Below are 22,802 nucleotides of genomic sequence, written 5' to 3'. Positions count from 1 at the left end.
GCCACTTCCTCCTCGGGTATCCCGAGGCGTTCCCAGGCCTCCCGAGGCCTTCCCAGGCCAGCGTGGAGATATAATCCCCTATCGGAATTAGCCTCGCACAGAGCCATAGAGTATAAGACCACCGTTCACTTCGTGGGGCCAGGCTCTTCTACGTAGACTTCTATTGGTTTGTCCCTTTTAAAAAAAAGGGACAAACCAGAAGTTTACGGAATGCATTGGAGTCTATATGGGCTCGCGGCATCGGGTACATGAACCACGTTGACCACCGGGCTGTTTTCTGCCCCCTCAATGTCGTTTAACTCTGTCTTAGGGCCGATTCATACTCCTATTTTAGAGCTGAATAAAAGTGGGTTCGGCGCTATAGAGCCTACAATGTGACGTCATATGAGGTCACACAAAACAGCGGTATAATAGGAGTATGAATCGGCCCTTACTCTGTGGCTCTGGCCTGGCGTAGCCAGCCTTCAATCTGCCTTAGTCTGGTGTCGCTCAATTGTGGGCGTGTTTCGGGCGGACCATCAGTAGTGGAGGACCAACCAGGGCCCTGTATGCAAATATAGGGCGGGCTTACAGTATATACCAGGCACATTTTATTTAACCAACCAGGGCCCAGTATGTGTGCGACGTAGCGGGCTGCGCTGCGTTGATCGGTTGTATAGGTCTAACCAACCAGTAGAGTCCGTCGTTTGAATGTTTTTGCAACCGCCCCTCGGACAAAGATGTAAACACAGAGGGGAACCAGACTGCTGTCGGGCTGCTCCGTTTAGCATAGCGTAGGTTCTGAACACACAGAGGGGAACCAGACTGCTGTCGGGCTGCTCCGTATAGCATAGCGTAGGTTCTGTAAACATAGAGGGGAACCAGACTGCTGTCGGGCTGCTCCGTATGGCATAGCATAGCGTAGGTTCTGTAAACATAGAGGGGAACCAGACTGCTGTCGCGCTGCTCCGTATGGCATAGCGTAGGTTCTGAACACAGAGGGGAACCAGACTAGCATAGCGTAGCGTAGGTTCTGAACACAGAGGGGAACCAGGCTAGCATAGCGTAGCGTAGGTTCTGAACACAGAGGGGAACCAGGCTAGCATAGCGTAGCGTAGGTTCTGAACACAGAGGGGAACCAGGCTAGCATAGCGTAGCGTAGGTTCTGAACACAGAGGGGAACCAGGCTAGCATAGCGTAGCGTAGGTTCTGAACACAGAGGGGAACCAGGCTAGCATTGCGTAGCGTAGGTTCTGAACACAGAGGGGAACCAGGCTACTGTGGGGCTGCTCCGTTTAGCATAGCGTAGGTTCTGAACACAGAGGGGAACCAGGCTAGCGTAGCGTAGGTTCTGAACACACAGAGGGGAACCAGACTGCTGTCGGGCTGCTCCGTTTAGCATAGCGTAGGTTCTGTAAACATTTTGTCGAGTGTTACTCCAGGCTACAGACAGACGGTCTTTATATAGAGCGATGGTTGTCAACACCGGGCGCAGTGTGAATTAAAGCTAAATAAAACCTGTTTCTTAAAAAAAAAAAAACACTATATGTAAAATGTAAAACTTCCAGACCCACAGGAACGCGCCCATGGTGCCAGCCCCGGTTCCGCCCGGAGAGCCGGTCCACATCTGTTCAGATGGGGGGTCCACGGCCCACATCTCTTCAGATGGGGGGTCCACGGCCCACATCTCTTCAGATGGGGGGTCCACGGCCCACATACACATTTATTAGGGGGCGGGTCCTCCTTGACATGACAATGTTTTCTGTGAACTTCACTGAACCCGTTTGTCAAACATTTAACTATACTAGTAATCTATCTGCAACCCAACACCTCCATCTAGTGGTGAAAAGGTGAAAAGGATTATTAGTGAGTGCATTGTGAATTGTTTATATAAAGCTCTCCTTGTGTCATATCATTGAGTCCCTGAGCCTTCAACCGCTTATCGGTAGTCGGGTCACGGTGGCAACAGCTCCACCAGAGAGCTCTAGACTTCCCCTCTCCAGAGCAACATTATAGTGACTTAATCTGCGCCTCTGTCTGCCCCGGGGTCTCCTCCCAGTGGGACGTGGTCCTTGTTCTGCCCCGGGGGTCTCCTCCCAGTGGGACGTGGTCCTTGGTCTGCCCCGGGGGTCTCCTCCCAGTGGGACGTGGTCCTTGGTCTGCCCCGGGGGTCTCCTCCCAGTGGGACGTGGTCCTTGTTCTGCCCCGGGGGTCTCCTCCCAGTGGGACGTGGTCCTTGGTCTGCCCCGGGGGTCTCCTCCCAGTGGGACGTGGTCCTTGGTCTGCCCCGGGGGTCTCCTCCCAGTGGGACGTGGTCCTTGGTCTGCCCCGGGGGTCTCCTCCCAGTGGGACGTGGTCCTTGGTCTGCCCCGGGGGTCTCCTCCCAGTGGGACGTGGTCCTTGTTCTGCCCCGGGGGTCTCCTCCCAGTGGGACGTGGTCCTTGGTCTGCCCCGGGGGTCTCCTCCCAGTGGGACGTGGTCCTTGGTCTGCCCCGGGGGTCTCCTCCCAGTGGGATGTGATCCTTGGTCTGCCCCGGGGTCTCCTCCCAGTGGGACGTGCGTCGAGGACCTCCCTATAGGGAGACGCCCCGAGAGGCATCCTAACCTGATGCCCCGAACCACCTCAGCTGGCTCCTTTCCAAGCAAAGGAGCAGCGGTTCTACTCCGAGTCTCTCTCGTGTGACTGAACTTCTCACCCTATCTCTAAGGGAGATGCCAGCCAAAACACATTTCGGCCAATTTTTGACATTCCTTTTCATTATCTTGATTGTGTCGTCAAAATGTAATATTTCCAAACTGCTTTTGATTGTCCATAGGCTATACATTTGTCTATACATTTAGCCTATTTATTTTCTTCTTCTAGAAATATGTTTCATTCACGTCGAGATGTAATTATGATCATTAACTAAAACTCATCCATTCTGTCAGAGTTATCAGTTTGAATGAATGTAGAATGATGCGCAGGATGTAATTTGTATATTATGAGGGGACTTCATTGAACTGACTAATGTTTGAATGTTTAATTTAAAAAATAAATAAACCTCTCTCTCACTTTAATAATGCCAGTGATCAATCTCCCCTGTGCCAATGGTGGCAGCCGTACCCGTGCCTATCAGTGTTGTATTTCGTCGAATTTTCAATTTCCACAATTTTCAATTTCCGCAATTTAATTTCCGCAATTTTCAATTGCTGCAATTTTCAATTTCCGCAATTTCCGCAATTTGCAATTTCCGCAATTTAATTTCCGCAATTTTTAATTTCCGCAATTTTCAATTTCCGCAATATGCAATTTCCGCAATTTGCTATTTCCGCAATTGGGGAGTCTTATAGTCTCTGTTACAAAATAATATACTGAATTTCTTTAGCTTGCAGCCCACCCTTGAACGTTTGCCGAGTGGCCCCTGGCCTGAGTGGCCCCTGGCCTGTGTGGCCCCTGGCCTGTGTGGCCCCTGGCCTGAGTGGCCCCTGGCCTGAGTGGCCCCTGGCCTGTGTGGCCCCTGGCCTGAGTGGCCCCTGGCCTGTGTGGCCCCTGGCCTGAGTGGCCCCTGGCCTGAGTGGCCCCTGGCCTGTGTGGCCCCTGGCCTGAGTGGCCCCTGGCCTGTGTGGCCCCTGGCCTGAGTGGCCCCTGGCCTGAGTGGCCCCTGGCCTGTCATCTTAAGTTGAGTACCCCTTTTCCTAGGGCGTAGGATCACACTGTAGCACGTTGTGAGCTTGTAGATCAGGTTATTTTATGTCACATAGCGGAACACATTAGGCTGCAATCACGCCGTCCGTTGTAAATAATGACTTAGTTTGTTACATGTACATGGTTTGGAAAACGATTTTTTTATTAACCAAATCAATAGCCAAAAAAAACAATGCAGGACCATTGATAAATTCCAGATCTTTTCCAGGACAGGATTTTTTATTTCCTACAATTTCATGTCCTTTGGGAACCATGTTAGTCACAAGCGCTTGTTCACACTTTTCATTCGATCAATACAGTACATGTATAAAACACACACACACACACACACACACACTTTACCTTAAAAAAAACCCCAAAAACAACAGAAATAGTGAATATAGCGTCACTCTCTATATTGTGAGCTTGCAGATTTTCCTATTTTTGCATGACGATGAAGAATGGCCTTAATCTGTGAAAAAAGGTCCAACAGAAATGATCTGTAGGAAGGAACCCCAGTCTATTCGTTCACATCTCTGTAGGAAGGAACGTCAGTCTATTCGTTCACATCTCTGTAGGAAGGAACGTCGGTCTATTCGGTCACATCTCTGTAGGAAGGAACGTCAGTCTATTCGTTCACATCTCTGTAGGAAGGAACGTCAGTCTATTCGGTCACATCTCTGTAGGAAGGAACGTCAGTCTATTCGGTCACATCTCTGTATAGGAACCCCACGGTCAGTCTATTCGTTCTGGCAACGCGAGACGCAAGGGTATGGGTCGCAAGGGCAGCATTCCTTTTCGGGTTTCTGAACCGGTTCGGGAGCGGATGATATCGTTACGTCATGTTGTAGTCATCAGGATGATAATCGTTACATCATGTTGTGGTCAGTGTTTTGTAGTCATCAGGATATCGTTACGTCATGTTGTAGTCATTGTTTTGTAGTCATCTATATCTACAAACCAATGACTACAACATGACGTAACGATATCATCCGCTCCCGAACCAGATCACACAGAAATTTTTAGTAACTCCCGAGGTAAAAAAAAAGAAAAAAGAAAGCCATGTGACGGCGAGGAGGTGACGGGGTTAGGGTACTACGGGGGGCTTCGTTTATACGTCTATTATTTAGGGTGGCGTTCTTCGGTGCGGTTCGTTCTTCAGCCGGTGCCAGATGTACGCCGAGGCGCGGGCGAACGCCTCCCCGCAGTCCTCACAGGAGAACGCGTCCGTCCGGCGGCACTCCGTGCGTCCGACGACGCTCGCCGTCTTGTCGCCCCCTCCCCCTCCTCCTCCCCCTCCTCCCCCTCCCCCTCCTCCCCCTCCTCCTCGGCGAGGAGTCTTCCTCGTCTTTGCCTTCGGCGGCGCGCGTCGTTGCCGGCGTGGTCGTCGCCGCCCCCTGGCCTGCACGTGGCGCGCCAGCAGCCGCGCGCCGTAGAAGCTCTCGCCGCAGCCGGCGCACACGTAGCCCGTGGTGTCGGCGTGGCGCACGCAGTGCCGCAGCAGGTGCAGCCGGCGCAGGAAGGCGCGGCCGCAGCCGTCGCAGCGGTAGCGGCGGCCGCGGCTGCGGCACCCGCCGCCGCTAGCGCTACCGCTAGCGCTCCGCCTCCGGTGCAGGTAGCGGTGCGCCACGGCCAGCGAGGGCTGCCGTGACACGGCGCCGCACTGCCGGCACGAGTACGGCGCCTTGGAGCGCCACGGCGTGGCCAGGCGCTTCTGCAGCGCCAGCTCGCGGCTGGTGTTCTGGAAGATGGCGATGATCTTCAGCTGGGGCTTGTTGGGGTTGGAGGAGGAGGGGGAGGAGGAGGGGGAGGGGGAGTATCCGGGGGGTGGCGGGTATTGGGGGGGAGGAGGGTGGAGCGTGCGGTAGATCACCTGACCGGGATAGGAGGACCGCTGCGGGGGGGCGGGGGCGAGGGTCAGCTGGTAGGGGGGCGGGGGGCCGGGGCGGTGGACCAGGGACTGACCGACGGTGGCGCTGCTGTCTGCGGCGCCCCCCCCTGGCGGGAGGTTGACCTGGATGCTGAACTTGGTGCTGTGAGCTTCGACCTTATGGTTCAGGAGGTCCCTGTTGGGGAGGAGGGGGAGGGGGGGGCGTTTATTTATAGAGAGCATTTCATGTAGATGGTTGTATTGTTGTTGTACTGTTGAATTGAATTGAAGGTATTAACAGGTAGTCGCCCCATTTCCATTTCACCCCACTACTCTTAACGACGAGTGGCCCAGGAAATGAATCCCAATGCATTTTCCCTCATAGGCTTTTCTTAAAGTATTTATTTAAAGACGGTTACGCCGCGGACAAAGCCAACTCGGACCGTGACAAATCATGACAACGAACACAATGTTTTGGGGCCGATCAAAGAAAGAAGAAAATAAAGGCAGGAGACAACACTATTTGTTTTGTTTTTCTTCTTATACATTATTTGATCGGCCCCAAAACATCGTGTTCATTGTCATGATTTGTCACGGTCCGAGTTGGCTTTGTCCGCGGCGTAACCGTCTTTAAATAAATACTTTAAGAAAAGCCTATGGGAAAAATGCATTGGGACACAGGGAGCGAGGTGGGGCCGAGAAAGGCCCTGTGCGCGTGCGTGCGTGTCCGTGTGCGTGTACCTGCTGGCGGAGAAGAAGGCGTCACACAGGTGACAGCGGTTGATGTTGGCGAGGACCGGGGAGGCGGAGCAGCTCATCTGGAGGAAGGGCTGGGGGCGGGGCTTCACCAACACCCCGCCGCCGTTGGCGCAGGCGTGCACGTCGTAGCCGGCGCGGTACGGGAAGATCTGCCGGCAGAGCGCACAGCCGTACCAGATCACCTAAAATATATACATAAATATATAAATATATATAAACACAGCCGTACCAGATCACCTAGAATATATATATATATAGACATAGAAAACATTTATTTATTTATTTTTGTCAGGCCTAAACGGGTTGAACTGACCTTGTGCTCCAGCAGGTCCTTCTCGGAGGGCAGCCGCTGCTGGCAGTGGCAGCAGGTGAGGTCGCCCCTCTTCACGGGGCAGCGCATCACGTGCACGCTCAGGCACTTGAAGGGCCCGCGGCCGCACAGCACGCACGTGGCGTTGAGCGGCCCGACGATCAGGTGCTTCCTGTGGGCGGCGCCTCGGCCGCCATCATGGCCGCCGACGCCGTCCCAGTCGGGGTCCACGTCGGAGTGGTCCGAGCTGCTGGGGCTGGACAGGGGACTCATCAGGCTGGAGGAGTCCCTCTGAGAGGCCTGAAAGTAGGGGACAGGGGACAGGGAGCACCATGTGAAGAGGAAAGGAAAGGAAAGGTACTATGTTTACTATGTTTCCGCCCTGAGACCGGGAGGTCGGGGTTCGATCCCCGGCCGGGTCATACCAAAGACTCTAAAAATGGGACCCAGTGCCTCCCTGCTTGACACATCAAGCTGCCTCACGCTACAGAAACAGGAGATAGGCTCCTGCCCTATGGGCCCCATGGCTACAGAAACAGGAGATAGGCTTTTGATTGATTGATTGAAATCTTTATTAACAGTTTGCAGAATTACAGTACATTTCAAGCACAAACTCAATACAAAGACTGTTAACTGTGAGTGGACGACCCAATTAAGCCTTACACTTGTTTACAACAGGGTCCACATTGTTCAATTCATCAAAACATTTAGAGACAAACAAATAGACACTTCTATGTAGTTAAAGAACAGAACAGGAATTCATCATATAGGAAGCGAAAAGGGAAAAAAAAGTATATATACAGTGAGGGGAACAGGGGGATAAAAGAAAAGAAAACGAAAGACAGAGTGTAGGGCGCCTGCACACAACACCATGCGTTGATGCCATGTGTGCATATGTGCAGGCACCCAACACCACGTCCATACAAAAACATAGTACAATCCAGATACAAATTCAGCTTTTGTATCTGGATTGTACTATGTTTTTGTATGGACGTGGTGTTGGGTGCCTGCACATACCCCTACCCCTATGGGCCCCATGGCTACAGAAACAGGAGATAGGCTCCTACCCCTATGGGCCTCATGGCTACAGAAACAGGAGATAGGCTCCTACCCCTATGGGCCTCATGGCTACAGAAACAGGAGATAGGCTCCTGCCCTATGGGCCCCATGGCTACAGAAACAGGAGATAGGCTCCTGCCCCCTATGGGCCCCATGGCTACAGAAACAGGAGATAGGCTCCTACCCCTATGGGCCTCATGGCTACAGAAACAGGAGATAGGCTCCTACCCCTATGGGCCTCATGGCTACAGAAACAGGAGATAGGCTCCTACCCCTATGGTCCTCATGGCTACAGAAACAGGAGATAGGCTCCTGCCCCTATGGGTCTCATGGCTACAGAAACAGGAGATAGGCTCCTACACTAAAAAATATATGTTTATGACATTTAGGAGCTTTAGAACACTTTCCTGGGGGTCTTTATGTGTGTAATATGTGGTTTTAGATATTTTAGATTGTAGCAGTGAGCCTGCTGTCTCTGATGTCATCGACATTGCATGGGCTCACTTCCTTCCTGGACTACAATTCCCATAATACTTTGGTGCACTGCTCCTCCTTGTGGATAGGGGGGAGAGCTGTCTTACTGAGACAACATGTAGTCCTAGATGTAGTCCAGGAAGGAAGTGGGCCCAGTGTCGATGACATCAGAGACACTGGGCCCACTGCTACAATCTAAAATATCTAAAACCACATATTACACACATAAAGACCCCCAGGAAAGTGTTCTAAACATCATTAACATATATTATTTTTGCAAAACAAAAGGGTGAAGTGTCCCTTTAACATTCCAGGTGACTGAAATGGCCCCGCCCTCACCTGCGAGATGGTGGCGATGCGCGCCGACCTCCTGGTCCCCTCGCGCCTCGGCCTCCCCAGCCCCGGGCTGCTGTTGCTGGGGTCGGCGGTCCTATCGCCCGGTGCCTGGAAGTACAGTAACACCGTACAGTAACAATGTTCATGCATTTTCAAAACGTCTCTGTGGCCGTGCTGTAAAGCTTGTAGATCAAATACTTTTTGTACATTTTGGGGGGGGAAATAACAAAGACATAAAAAAATGAATGATTATTACGCACGTCAGTGATTTCTTGGCGTATTTAACCTATTTTGGGGCGGGAACCCCTTTTGGTGTTTTAATCATTTTATGTTATAATTTAGCTATTGAAAAATAGCAGATATACAAGTTCATAGCACGACCACCGGGTGGCGCGCTATGAGCTTGTAGGTCTGCTATTTTTGAAAAATCGTGAGAATATTTATTTCAGAAAAGGATTTAGAAGATTTTTTTCAGGCCTAAATGGGTTGAGTTATCTGTCCCTGTGCAATTTTGATTACAAAGCCTAACAATAAATACAAAATATACATATATAAGAAGAAAACAAAATTGTTAATCACAATTGTGTGTGTGTCATCGTCAGCTTAATGGGGTTAACAGTACGGTACCTGATCTCAGGTCAGAATGGGTTAACGGTGACAGTACGGTACCTGATCTCAGGTCAGAATGGGTTAACGGTGTCAGTACGGTACCTGATCTCAGGTCAGAATGGGTTAACGGTGTCAGTACGGTACCTGATCTCAGGTCAGAATGGGTTAACGGTGACAGTACGGTACCTGATCTCAGGTCAGAATGGGTTAACGGTGTCAGTACGGTACCTGATCTCAGGTCAGAATGGGTTAACGGTGACAGTACGGTACCTGATCTCAGGTCAGAATGGGTTAACGGTGTCAGTACGGTACCTGATCTCAGGTCAGAATGGGTTAATGGGTTAACAGTACGGTACCTGATCTCAGGTCAGAATGGGTTAACGGTGTCAGTACGGTACCTGACCTCAGGTCAGAATGGGTTAACGGTGTCAGTACGGTACCTGATCTCAGGTCAGAATGGGTTAATGGGTTAACAGTACGGTACCTGATCTCAGGTCAGAATGGGTTAACGGTGTCAGTACGGTACCTGACCTCAGGTCAGAATGGGTTAACGGTGACAGTACGGTACCTGACCTCAGGTCAGAATGGGTTAACGGTGACAGTACGGTACCTGATCTCAGGTCAGAATGGGTTAATGGGTTAACAGTACGGTACCTGATCTCAGGTCAGAATGGGTTAATGGGTTAACAGTACGGTACCTGATCTCAGGTCAGAATGGGTTAACGGTGACAGTACGGTACCTGACCTCAGGTCAGAATGGGTTAACGGTGACAGTACGGTACCTGACCTCAGGTCAGAATGGGTTAACGGTGACAGTACGGTACCTGCCAGTGTGAGTCCTCGTGGCAGCTGGCCGTGCCCTCGCTGCCCCACTCGTGGCGGTCGTCGTCGTCGTCCTCCTCCTCCTTCATCTCCCAGGGCATGGCGTACGCGTGCTCTCGCCGCACGTCCTGTCGGCCGCCGCCGCCGCCGCCATTGGCCAGCGGGCTCGAGGGCGGCGGCGGCGGTGTGCCGACGGCGGGAGGGAGGAGCCCGTTTTCGGCGCACTCGTCGAAGCGGTCGGGGGGCTCCTGTTTGATCTGCACGTCCGCGAAGGGCCCGTGTGCGTCCGTCTGTGACTCGCGTTCATCTTCCACTGCAGCGAAGGGCCTGGAGGACTCTGTCTGTGACTCGCTGTCAGCGTCTGTAGCAGTGAAGGTTCTGGAGGACCGTGTCTGTGACTCGCTGTCAGCGTCTGTCGCAGCGAAGGGTCTGGACTGTGTCTGTGACTCGCTGTCAGCGTCTGTCGCAGCGAAGGGTCTGGACTGTGTCTGTGACTCGCTGTCAGCGTCTGTCGCAGCGAAGGGTCTGGACACTGTCTGTGACTCTGTCTGTGACTCGCTGTCAGCGTCTGTAGCAGCGAAGGGCCTGGACTGTGTCTGTGACTCGCTGTCAGCGTCTGTAGCAGTGAAGGGTCTGGACTGTGTCTGTGACTCGCCGTCAGCGTCTGTAGCAGCGAAGGCTCTGGACCGTGTCTGTGACTCTGTCTGTGACTCGCCGTCAGCGTCGTCGGTCGCGCCCAACGACCCGGACCGCGGTGTCTGAGACTCGCTGCAGGCGTCCGTCGCAGTCTCGTCGTCCAAAGAATCCCGGGAATCCTCCGGCAAGTCGTCGGACCTGGCGGGTCGTCCGCGGCCGTAGTGGCGGCGCTTCTTCCCTTCCGTCCACCGGCCGCCCGCGCGGCCGTCGCACGGCGCGGCCCGGTGGTCGTTGTATTCGCGCGGGTCGGCGAAGACGCGCGAGCAGCCTTCTCCCGCGCAGCGCACGGGCATGGCGTGCGCGTTGGTCAGGTGCGTGTGGAGCGACAGCTTGCGGGAGAAGGTGACGCGGCAGATGTGGCAGCTGGCGCGCGCGTCGTGGCTCTTGTAGTGCGTCATCAGGGTGAAACTACAACGGGGGGGGGAGCGGGGGGGAGCGTCAGAACAAAGAGTAATTTATTAAATATATTTTTTATCCCACGATTTTGTAACCCATTTTTCACCCCTGTGTCAATCATCTAATGTGATCCTGGGCTCTACACACCCTCCACCAACCTAGTCCCCATATATGTGGGACAAGGGGAGACCAACCTAGTCCCCATATATGGGGGACAAGGGGAGAGCAACCTAGTCCCCATATATGGGGGACAAGGGGAGAGCAACCTAGTCCCCATATATGGGGGACAAGGGGAGAGCAACCTAGTCCCCATATATGGGGGACAAGGGGAGAGCAACGGACTTGAACTCCAACCAGTTCCTTTCCCCTCCATCAGGCGCCCCGGCTGGCCAGGGGGAGGCAGTTTAGAGACCAGGATTACTGCATGTTTTTTGTGAGGGTATACCTACAAAGAGTCATTTAAACATACAAGCAGTGTTGTTTTGTTTTTGGCAGCAGATTTCTATTTTTTGTTTTAGTCATTTAAGTCTCGTGAATAGTTCACATTTTTAGTTCACCTGGAATCTTTTAGTGTCGGTATAGTTTTTTTGGCGGGTCTTGATGCCGTCGTAAAAAAAAAGGCTAATTTTACACTTGCTGAAAGTAGCAGATCTACGGATTGTGTTTTTGTTTCTTGTTATGTCTTTGTCTCCTGCCCCCGAACAGGGTCAGGGTCCCAAGGGGAACAGGGTCAGGGTCCCAAGGGGAACAGGGTCAGGGTCCCAAGGGGAACAGGGTCAGGGTCCCAAGGGGAACAGGGTCAGGGTCCCAAGGGGAACAGGGTCAGGGTCCCATGGGGAACAGGGTCAGGGTCCCAAGGGGAACAGGGTCAGGGCCCCAAGGGGAACAGGGTCAGGGTCCCAAGGGGAACAGGGTCAGGGTCCCATGGGGAACAGGGTCAGGGTCCCAAGGGGAACAGGGTCAGGGCCCCAAGGGGAACAGGGTCAGGGTCCCAAGGGGAACAGGGTCAGGGTCCCAAGGGGAACAGGGTCAGGGTCCCAAGGGGAACAGGGTCAGGGTCCCAAGGGGAACAGGGTCAGGGTCCCAAGGGGAACAGGGTCAGGGGAACAGGGTCAGGGTCCCAAGGGGAACAGGGTCAGGGTCCCAAGGGGAACAGGGTCAGGGTCCCAAGGGGAACAGGGTCAGGGTCCCAAGGGGAACAGGGTCAGGGTCCCATGGGGAACAGGGTCAGGGTCCCAAGGGGAACAGGGTCAGGGTCCCAAGGGGAACAGGGTCAGGGTCCCATGGGGAACAGGGTCAGGGTCCCAACGGGGAACAGGGTCAGGGTCCCAAGGGGAACAGGGTCAGGGTCCCAAGGGGAACAGGGTCAGGGCAAAATACAAACGTGGACCAATTTGACTGAGGGGCTGCCATTGGATTTTTTTTTAAATATTTTTCGTTTTTTCATGTCATATGAAAGCAGGGAATCATAGCTTCAAATAAGACATATTGGTTGTTCAGTTTGACCCACCAGTTTTGGAGATATGGCTTATAGAGTAATGTCTTGCAGAGAAACAGCGAGTTGAGAAAACAGGCTTGAAAAGGTTCACTTCTGTGGTCTCTAACATTAAAACTAGCTACACGTTTAAGCATTTATTTCATATTTACATGTCTTCTGTGGTCTCTAACATTACACCTATAGCTACACGTTTAAGCATTTATTTCATATTTACAAGTCTTCTGTGGTCTCTAACATTACACCTATAGCTACATGTTTAAGCATGTATTTCATATTTACATGTCTTCTGTGGTCTCTAACATTACACCTATAGCTACATGTTTAAGCATTTATTTCATATGTACATGTCTTCTGTGGTCTCTAACATTACACCTATAGCTACATGTTTAAGCATTTATTTCATATGTACATGTCTTCTGTGGTCTCTAACATTACAGCTACATGTTTAAGCATTTATTTCATATTTACATGTCTTCTGTGGTCTCTAACATTACACCTAGCTAAATGTTTGAGCATTTATTTCATATTTACATGTCTTCTGTGGTCTCTAACATTACACCTAGCTAAATGTTTAAGCATTTATTTCATATTTACATGTCTTCTGTGGTCTCTAACATTACACCTATAGCTACATGTTTAAGCATTTATTTCATATTTACATGTCTTCTGTGGTCTCTACCATTACACCTATAGCTACATGTTTAATCATTTATTTCATATTTACATGTCTTCTGTGGTCTCTAACATTACACCTATAGCTACATGTTTAAGCATTTATTTCATATTTACATGTCTTCTGTGGTCTCTACCATTACACCTATAGCTACATGTTTAATCATTTATTTCATATTTACATGTCTTCTGTGGTCTCTAACATTACACCTAGCTACATGTTTAAGCATTTATTTCATATTTACATGTCTTCTGTGGTCTCTAACATTACACCTATAGCTACATGTTTAAGCATTTATTTCATATTTACATGTCTTCTGTGGTCTCTAACATTACACCTATAGCTACATGTTTAAGCATTTATTTAATATTTACATGTCTTCTGTGGACTCTAACATTACACCTATAGCTACATGTTTAAGCATTTATTTCATATTTACATGTCTTCTGTGGTCTCTAACATTACACCTATAGCTACATGTTTAAGCATTTATTTCATATTTACATGTCTTCTGTGGTCTCTAACATTACACCTAGCTACATGTTTAAGCATTTATTTCATATTTACATGTCTTCTGTGGACTAACATTACACCTAGCTACATGTTTAAGCATTTATTTCATATTTACATGTCTTCTGTGGTCTCTAACATTACACCTATAGCTACATGTTTAAGCATTTATTTCATATTTACATGTCTTCTGTGGTCTCTAACATTACACCTATAGCTACATGTTTAAGCATTTATTTCATATTTACATGTCTTCTGTGGTCTCTAACATTACACCTAGCTACATGTTTAAGCATTTATTTCATATTTACATGTCTTCTGTGGACTCTAACATTACACCTAGCTACATGTTTAAGCATTTATTTCATATTTACATGTCTTCTGTGGTCTCTAACATTACACCTATAGCTACATGTTTAAGCATTTATTTCATATTTACATGTCTTCTGTGGTCTCTAACATTACACCTATAGCTACATGTTTAAGCATTTATTTCATATTTACATGTCTTCTGTGGTCTCTAACATTACACCTAGCTACATGTTTAAGCATTTATTTCATATTTACATGTCTTCTGTGGACTCTAACATTACACCTAGCTACATGTTTAAGCATTTATTTCATATTTACATGTCTTCTGTGGTCTCTAACATTACACCTAGCTACATGTTTAAGCATTTATTTCATATTTACATGTCTTCTGTGGACTCTAACATTACACCTAGCTACATGTTTAAGCATTTATTTCATATTTACATGTCTTCTGTGGTCTCTAACATTACACCTATAGCTACATGTTTAAGCATTTATTTCATATTTACATGTCTTCTGTGGTCTCTAACATTACACCTATAGCTACATGTTTAAGCATTTATTTAATATTTACATGTCTTCTGTGGTCTCTAACATTACACCTATAGCTACATGTTTAAGCATTTATTTAATATTTACATGTCTTCTGTGGTCTCTAACATTACACCTAGCTACATGTTTAAGCATTTATTTAATATTTACATGTCTTCTGTGGTCTCTAACATTACACCTAGCTACATGTTTAAGCATTTATTTCATATTTACATGTCTTCTGTGGTCTCTAACATTACACCTATAGCTACATGTTTAAGCATTTATTTCATATTTACATGTCTTCTGTGGTCTCTAACATTACACCTATAGCTACATGTTTAAGCATTTATTTCATATTTACATGTCTTCTGTGGTCTCTAACATTACACCTATAGCTACATGTTTAAGCATTTATTTAATATTTACATGTCTTCTGTGGTCTCTAACATTACACCTAGCTACATGTTTAAGCATTTATTTAATATTTACATGTCTTCTGTGGTCTCTAACATTACACCTAGCTACATGTTTAAGCATTTATTTCATATTTACATGTCTTCTGTGGTCTCTAACATTACACCTATAGCTACATGTTTAAGCATTTATTTCATATTTACATGTCTTCTGTGGTCTCTAACATTACACCTATAGCTACATGTTTAAGCATTTATTTAATATTTACATGTCTTCTGTGGTCTCTAACATTACACCTAGCTACATGTTTAAGCATTTATTTCATATTTACATGTCTTCTGTGGTCTCTAACATTACACCTATAGCTACATGTTTAAGCATTTATTTAATATTTACATGTCTTCTGTGGTCTCTAACATTACACCTATAGCTACATGTTTAAGCATTTATTTAATATTTACATGTCTTCTGTGGTCTCTAACATTACACCTATAGCTACATGTTTAAGCATTTATTTAATATTTACATGTCTTCTGTGGTCTCTAACATTACACCTATAGCTACATGTTTAAGCATTTATTTAATATTTACATGTCTTCTGTGGTCTCTAACATTACACCTATAGCTACATGTTTAAGCATTTATTTAATATTTACATGTCTTCTGTGGTCTCTAACATTACACCTATAGCTACATGTTTAAGCATTTATTTAATATTTACATGTCTTCTGTGGACAACCTTTTGAATTCAGTTTCAATTAAGTTTTCAATCAATCAATCAATCAATCAATACCTGCACGGGAACTTCTCTCCGCATTCCCAGCACGCCAGCTTCCTGCGTCGGTACGGCCCGTCATCGTCATCGCTGCTGTACAGCTCGCCGTGATCCGATTGGCCGATCTGAGGGACCAACGGACACACCACACCATTAATATTGGTGTATTAGAAATTAATATCGATTTCCCCCCCCCCCCCCCCCAAAAAAAGGGGAAAAAATAGATTTTTCGGTCATTTGTCTGGAAAATAATTGTGTTGAAAATATCGTGAAAAATCGTATCGTGATACGTATCGTATCGTGAGTTGAGTGTGTATCGTTACATGCTTAATGTATACTGTATATATATCGTGATCGTGATACAGTTAATTCACATTTTATGATTTTGCAGTTGTACACCATAATGTATACTTCTGTAGAGTGGTGGTTTCGTTAGCCACAGATAATAAGTAGTTTGGTCTAAAATAAGCTCATACTCCTTTTTCTTGTTACTGTGAAGTAACTTGAAAAATGACCATGTAAAAAAACACGTCATGATAATGATGTCGTGTATCGTGATGTTTTTCCATATCGCCCAGCGCTAATCCACGCAAACTCACCTGCCAACAATTGGTCATCTCTGATCCCAGGTCAGATGGAGGGGGAGGGGTACGGGCGGTGTTCTCCGTCAGAGCTGACCCCAGGTCAGCGCTACGGGGTGGTGTAGATGGGGTACGGGCGGCGGTGTTCTCCGTCAGAGCTGACCCCAGGTCAGCGCTACGGGGTGGTGTAGATGGGGTACGGGCGGCGGTGTTCTCCGTCAGAGCTGACCCCAGGTCAGCGCTACGGGGTGGTGTAGATGGGGAACGGGCGGCGGTGTTCTCCGTCAGAGCTGACCCCAGGTCAGCGCTACGGGATGGTGTAGATGGGGAACGGGCGGCGGTGTTCTCCGTCAGAGCTGACCCCAGGTCAGCGCTACGGGGTGGTGTAGATGGGGAAAGGGCGGCGGTGTTCTCCGTCAGAGCTGACCCCAGGTCAGCGCTACGGGGTGGTGTAGATGGGGTAGGGGCAGCGGTGTTCTCCGTCAGAGCTGACCCCAGGTCAGCGCTACGGGGTGGTGTAGATGGGGTACGGGCGGCGGTGTTCTCCGTCAGAGCTGACCCCAGGTCAGCGCTACGGGGTGGTGTAGATGGGGTAGGGGCAGCGGTGTTCTCCGTCAGAGCTGACCCCAGGTCAGCGCTACGGGGTGGTGTAGATGGTGCAGGTGCATTGGCGTTCCCTGTATGAGGAATATGAAATTAGTATTTTTTTGTGTAATATTACAACTTACAAGTGAGCATACCAGCATAGAAGCTATGCCGAAAAACGACTGGAAAAAGACTCAAATAAAAATGACGACTATATCGGCGACTAAAATATAATATATTGATAATTATGTCAATCTCGTTGAAGGCAACATGGAGGCAAGCTTTCCCTGAGATTCCTTAAGTGCGAAGCATATACGTAGTCAAGCTTTCGCGTGCGTAAACGGAAGGGGCCATTTTCGTCCTACAAACATTAAATTCCCGTTGCATTGGAGAATTTTACATCATAGTGTCTGAGCAAATATGTTTACGTCGTGATGATGTACGATGATAAGAGCGCCCCTCACTTCACACGGGTGTGATTTTTATGGGGACAGCACCCATAGATTATAAGAAAGCTAGACTGTACGTGGCGGCCATCTTACCTCGGGCTTTTAAATACCACTTTTAAATAACCACTCATAGCATTGTGTCTATGGGGCATGTACTTTTAAATAACCATAACATTGTGTCTATGGGGCATGTACTTTTAAAATAACCACTCATAGCATTGTGTCTATGGGGGCATGTACTTCTTAAATAACCACTCATAGCATTGTGTCTATGGGGGCATGTACTTTTAAAATAACCACTCATAGCATTGTGTCTATGGGGGCATGTACTTTTTAAATAACCACTCATAGCATTGTGTCTATGGGGGCATGTACTTTTTAAAATAACCACTCATAGCATTGTGTCTATGGGGGCATGTACTTTTTAAATAACCACTCATAGCATTGTGTCTATGGGGGCATGTACTTTTTAAATAACCACTCATAGCATTGTGTCTATGGGGGCATGTACTTTTTAAATAACCACTCATAGCATTGTGTCTATGGGGGCATGTACTTTTTAAAATAACCACTCATAGCATTGTGTCTATGGGGCATGTACTTTTTAAATAACCACTCATAGCATTGTGTCTATGGGGGCATGTACTTTTTAAAATAACCATAACTTGCTCAATTTTCAACCGATTTTCAAACGGTTTGGTTCGTTATAAACGTCGGAGACGTCCGCATACATGTCATATATGCTTTTATACGACGTTCATATAAAAAAAACTAAATGAAGCAGATGAGCGTCCTGAATCAACGTTTGTAATAAACCAACCCCGTTTGTAAAGCCGTCAAGATCGGAGAGAGTTATTTTTGTTTGAGGTGGACTTACGTCAGAGACTCCGCCTTGAGCCATCTAGCCTTCATTGCAAACGCAGTGAGCACTTACTATGAGACCTAGCAGATCATGTCTGTGTGTGTGTCTGTCCCGCTTTTGTGCCCATATATGGAGCTGAGTGATTTGTTTGTGATTGATGCAACACACTCCATATTTGGAATCAACAAAGCCAAGGGCCATGATGAACGCAGGAACGTGGACAAGGCCCTGCTTCGAATGCACAACAAGCTGGAACATGCCAACGAACAAGTATAACTACGTTGCGTTCGCTTCCCGCGTTTGCGCGTCTTACTTGTATATATATATATATATATATATATATATATCTAGGACAGCACCTACCTGATAGGGCTGCTGTTGATGATGTCACCGGTGATGTCAGAGTGTTGTTGTCCTCTGATAGGGCTGCTGTTGTTGATGATGATGTCACCGGCCTGGCCCCGGGGTTACAGCACTGGGCGGGTGTTGGTTTGACTTCCTGGTCACAGCGCTCTGCGTTCATTGGTTCCTCTTCCGGGTCACAACAGCGCTCTGCGTTCATTGGTTCCTCTTCCGGGTCACAACAGCGCTCTGCGTTCATTGGTTCCTCTTCCGGGTCACAACAGCGCTCTGCGTTCATTGGTTCCTCTTCCTGGTCACAGCGCTCTGCGTTCATTGGTTCCTCTTCCGGGTCACAACAGCGCTCTGCGTTCATTGGTTCCTCTTCCGGGTCACAACAGCGCTCTGCGTTCATTGGTTCCTCTTCCTGGTCACAGCGCTGGCCGTTTGTTGGCGTGTGTTCGTCGCTCCCGAGGTGGAGGGAAGGCACCCGGTCCGGATGACACTCCAGCATTTCCTTGGCTGGATAACCTGGATAACAAAAAAAAACTAAACGAAATAAGCAAAAATAATAAAGAAATAAAATCACAACCGTGTGAAGTTGTAAGTGGTGTGGGGGGGGTCCGCGGAGCGTCCCCGGAACTTCCACACACACACACACACACACACACACACACACACACACACACACACACACACACACACACACACACACACACACACACACACACACACACACCCACACCCCTCAGGCACGGGTGCCAACATTGGCACAGGGGAGGGTGGTCACTGGCACACTGGCATAGGTGTGTGAGAGAGATCTTTTATTTTAATGTTAAGAAAGTATTCCAAAAAGTTTAGTCTGCGAAATGAAGTCCCCTCACATCTATAAATTACATTACACCCTGCACATAATTCTAACGTACATTCACTCAAACTGTGGGCTCTGAGTCTGTGTGAAAGAAAATAGGCCACATAAAAAAAAGTGTATAGTGTACTGTACAGACTATGGACAATCAAAATCAGATGGAAATATTACTGTGAGATGGAGGGTGACTGATTCAAGCAGTCACACCTGGTCTGAGTCAAACTATAGAGCTGGACTCAGAGCTGGGTGTGGCTGCGCACCTGTTGTGCATCATGGACTTGATCAACAGGTTAAATCAGTCATCTCCACAAACACTCAGGAGATGGCCTCTGTCCGGACAGTGGAGAGATCGCCTCTCCTGTGTACGGTGATATTATTGTGTATAATATTAATTCCCTGCACATGAAATAAATAAAAAGACAAACTCAAGGAAGCTGCCCTGTGTTGAGTCCTTCCTTGGTGCTAACACTAATGCTGTTTATTTACTGGTGCTAACACTAATGCTGTTTATTTACTGGTGCTAACACTAATGTTGTTTATTTACTGGTGCTTCCACTAATGTTGTTTATTTACTGGTGCTAACACTAATGTTGTTTATTTACTGGTGCTAACACTAATGTTGTTTATTTACTGGTGCTAACACTAATGTTGTTTATTTACTGGTGCTAACACTAATGATGTTTATTTACTGGTGCTTCCACTAATGTTGTTTATTTACTGGTGCTAACACTAATGTTGTTTATTTACTGGTGCTAACACTAATGTTGTTTATTTACTGGTGCTAACACTAATGTTGTTTATTTACTGGTGCTAACACTAATGTTGTTTATTTACTGGTGCTAACACTAATGTTGTTTATTTACTGGTGCTAACACTAATGATGTTTATTTACTGGTGCTTCCACTAATGTTGTTTATTTACTGGTGCTAACACTAATGTTGTTTATTTACTGGTGCTAACACTAATGTTGTTTATTTACTGGTGCTAACACTAATGATGTTTATTTACTGGTGCTTCCACTAATGTTGTTTATTTACTGGTGCTAACACTAATGTTGTTTATTTACTGTTCCTAATGTTGTTTATTTACTGGTTCTACTGGTCCTAATGTTTATTTACTGGTGCTTCCCACTATGTTGTTTATTTACTGGTTCAACTTGTCCTAATGTTGTTTATTTACTGGTACTTCTACTGGTCCTAATGTTGTTTATTTACTGGTACTTCTACTGGTCCTAATGTTGTTTATTTACTGGTACTTCTACAGACATACAGACAGACAGAGCTGGGTGTGGCTGCGCACCTGTTGTGCTAGATCAAGCAGTCATCTCCACAAACACTCAGGAGATGGCCTCTGTCGGGACAGTGGAGAGATCGCCTCTCCTGTGTAAGGTGATATTATTGTGTATAATATGAATTCCCTGCACATGAAGGAATAAAAAGACAAACTCAAGGAAGCTGCCCTGTGTCGAGTCCTTCCTTGCCCTGCAGGGTATAGTGACTACTCACTCTGTCACGATTACATTTTCATGTGGTGACAAAATTAAACTTTATGTTGATACGGCACACTGATTGATTATCAAGAAAATGAGAACATGGCACGTCATGTCAAAAAAGGTTGCCGACCCCTGCAGTAGAATACGTACAGGTACGTATACACTACAGTATAGGTAAATGGTGCATTTATATAGCATAGGTTGTGCATTACATGCATTACATTCACCCATTCAGACCGACCGATGCCGGAAGAAACCATGCAAGGCACCATGAGCCAGCACATCAGGAGCAATTAGGGGTTCAGACAGTCTTGCTCAAGGTGACGTGACGTCACGTTGACCTGGGCACCACCATATATGGAGGCTGATGCCACGTGATGTCACTATGACCTGGGCATCTGGGTGCAAGAGTGTAGAGTAGGGGAGAGTAGCGACATGCTTTGATCTCGCCTCAAAGCGGGTGGGGGCCTATGGGCTATAGTTCCAAACATTGGAACTATCCCCATTGAGACAAAGCGGGTGCCTATGGGCTATAGTTCCAAACATTGTAACTATCCCATTGAGACAAAGCGGGGTGCCTATGGGCTATAGTTCCAAACATTGTAACTATCCCATTGAGACAAAGCAGGGTGCCTATGGGCTATAGTTCCAAACATTGGAACTATCCCCATTGAGACAAAGCGGGTGCCTATGGGCTATAGTTCCAAACATTGGAACTATCCCCATTGAGACAAAGCGGGTGCCTATGGGCTATAGTTCCAAACATTGGAACTATCCCCATTGAGACAAAGCGGGTGGGGGCCTATGGGCTATAGTTCCAAACATTGGAACTATCCCCATTGAGACAAAGCGGGTGCCTATGGGCTATAGTTCCAAACATTGGAACTATCCCCATTGAGACAAAGCGGGTGCCTATGGGCTATAGTTCCAAACATTGGAACTATCCCCATTGAGACAAAGCGGGTGCCTATGGGCTATAGTTCCAAACATTGGAACTATCCCCATTGAGACAAAGCGGGTGGGGGCCTATGGGCTATAGTTCCAAACATTGGAACTATCCCATTGAGACAAAGCGGGTGCCTATGGGCTATATAGTTATATATATATATATATATATATAGCTATATAATTATTATTATGCATGTATTACTTATTGTAATAGCAGATCTGTTATAGGCCTATATTAGGTATAAAGTTGCTAGTTATAACAGTATCAGAGATTAATGCTTCTTCAGCTTATATGCCAAATTCATCCACTTAGCTGGAGGGGGCACCCTCCCCCCTTAGCCTCAAGAGGACCCCTACTGGGAGGGGTGGGGAAGGGGGTCCCCGGGCGGCCGGACCCCCCTTTGAGAACCACTGTGTTTACCATGCACCTGTAGCAGAGTTATTAGTATATAAATACATAAATACACACAGATATGATGCATCCACCCACCTTGGCGGGGCGGTGATCAGATCACACACCGCTCGAGCCGCTGCTTATTTATAGCTGCACAATGACGACGTTACTACGACCTCCTTTAGCAACGTCATAAGCCCGAACGTGACGTCATAACGGCCGTATAGCAGCACAGCCCCGAAGTTAAATTGGTGTAAACGTTAATTGCGCCGAGGTGATGGTGAGGATATAGTTGCTTGTTTTTAAAGAGCTTCCTTCCTTTTGGGCTGATGTGATGTTGACGTTTATTATGGCAGCACCGCCAAAAAACAACGTCCGTCCGTCCATATCCGGGTTGGTACCGGAAGAGGCGGAGTTATGGCGTGTATTATGGTCTCCCCCCCCTCCAAAGAAACACACGCACACACACACACACACACACACACACACACACACACACACACACACACACACACACACACACACACACACACACACACACACACAATAATAATAATAATTTGTAATAATAAAGAATTAAATAATTTTCTTAAT

The 22,802-nt window shown here is 47.4% G+C and overlaps 1 protein-coding gene across 1 annotated transcript; it reads right to left on the bottom strand.

The window, feature by feature from the left end:
• Positions 1–4,769: 4,769 nt before the first annotated feature.
• On the bottom strand, positions 4,770–22,451 carry LOC308317959 (uncharacterized protein; the record flags this gene model as incomplete). Its single annotated transcript, XM_080767305.1, has 9 exons — positions 22,305–22,451; positions 18,531–19,037; positions 16,290–16,948; positions 15,709–15,815; positions 9,885–10,986; positions 8,455–8,559; positions 6,586–6,882; positions 6,255–6,454; positions 4,770–5,709 (listed from the first exon to the last, which is right to left on the bottom strand). The coding sequence occupies exons 2-9, from the start codon at positions 19,018–19,020 to the stop codon at positions 4,770–4,772; spliced, it is 3,900 nt and encodes a 1,299-aa protein (XP_080623431.1). The 5' UTR covers positions 19,021–19,037; positions 22,305–22,451.
• Positions 22,452–22,802: the final 351 nt, after the last annotated feature.

The sequence above is a fragment of the Protomyctophum bolini genome (assembly GCF_963924005.1).
Source record: "Protomyctophum bolini genome assembly, chromosome: 7".
NCBI lineage: Eukaryota > Metazoa > Chordata > Actinopteri > Myctophiformes > Myctophidae > Protomyctophum > Protomyctophum bolini.
The sequence above is the reverse complement of the archived record's forward strand: the minus strand, read 5'-3'. Positions and strand labels throughout refer to the sequence as shown.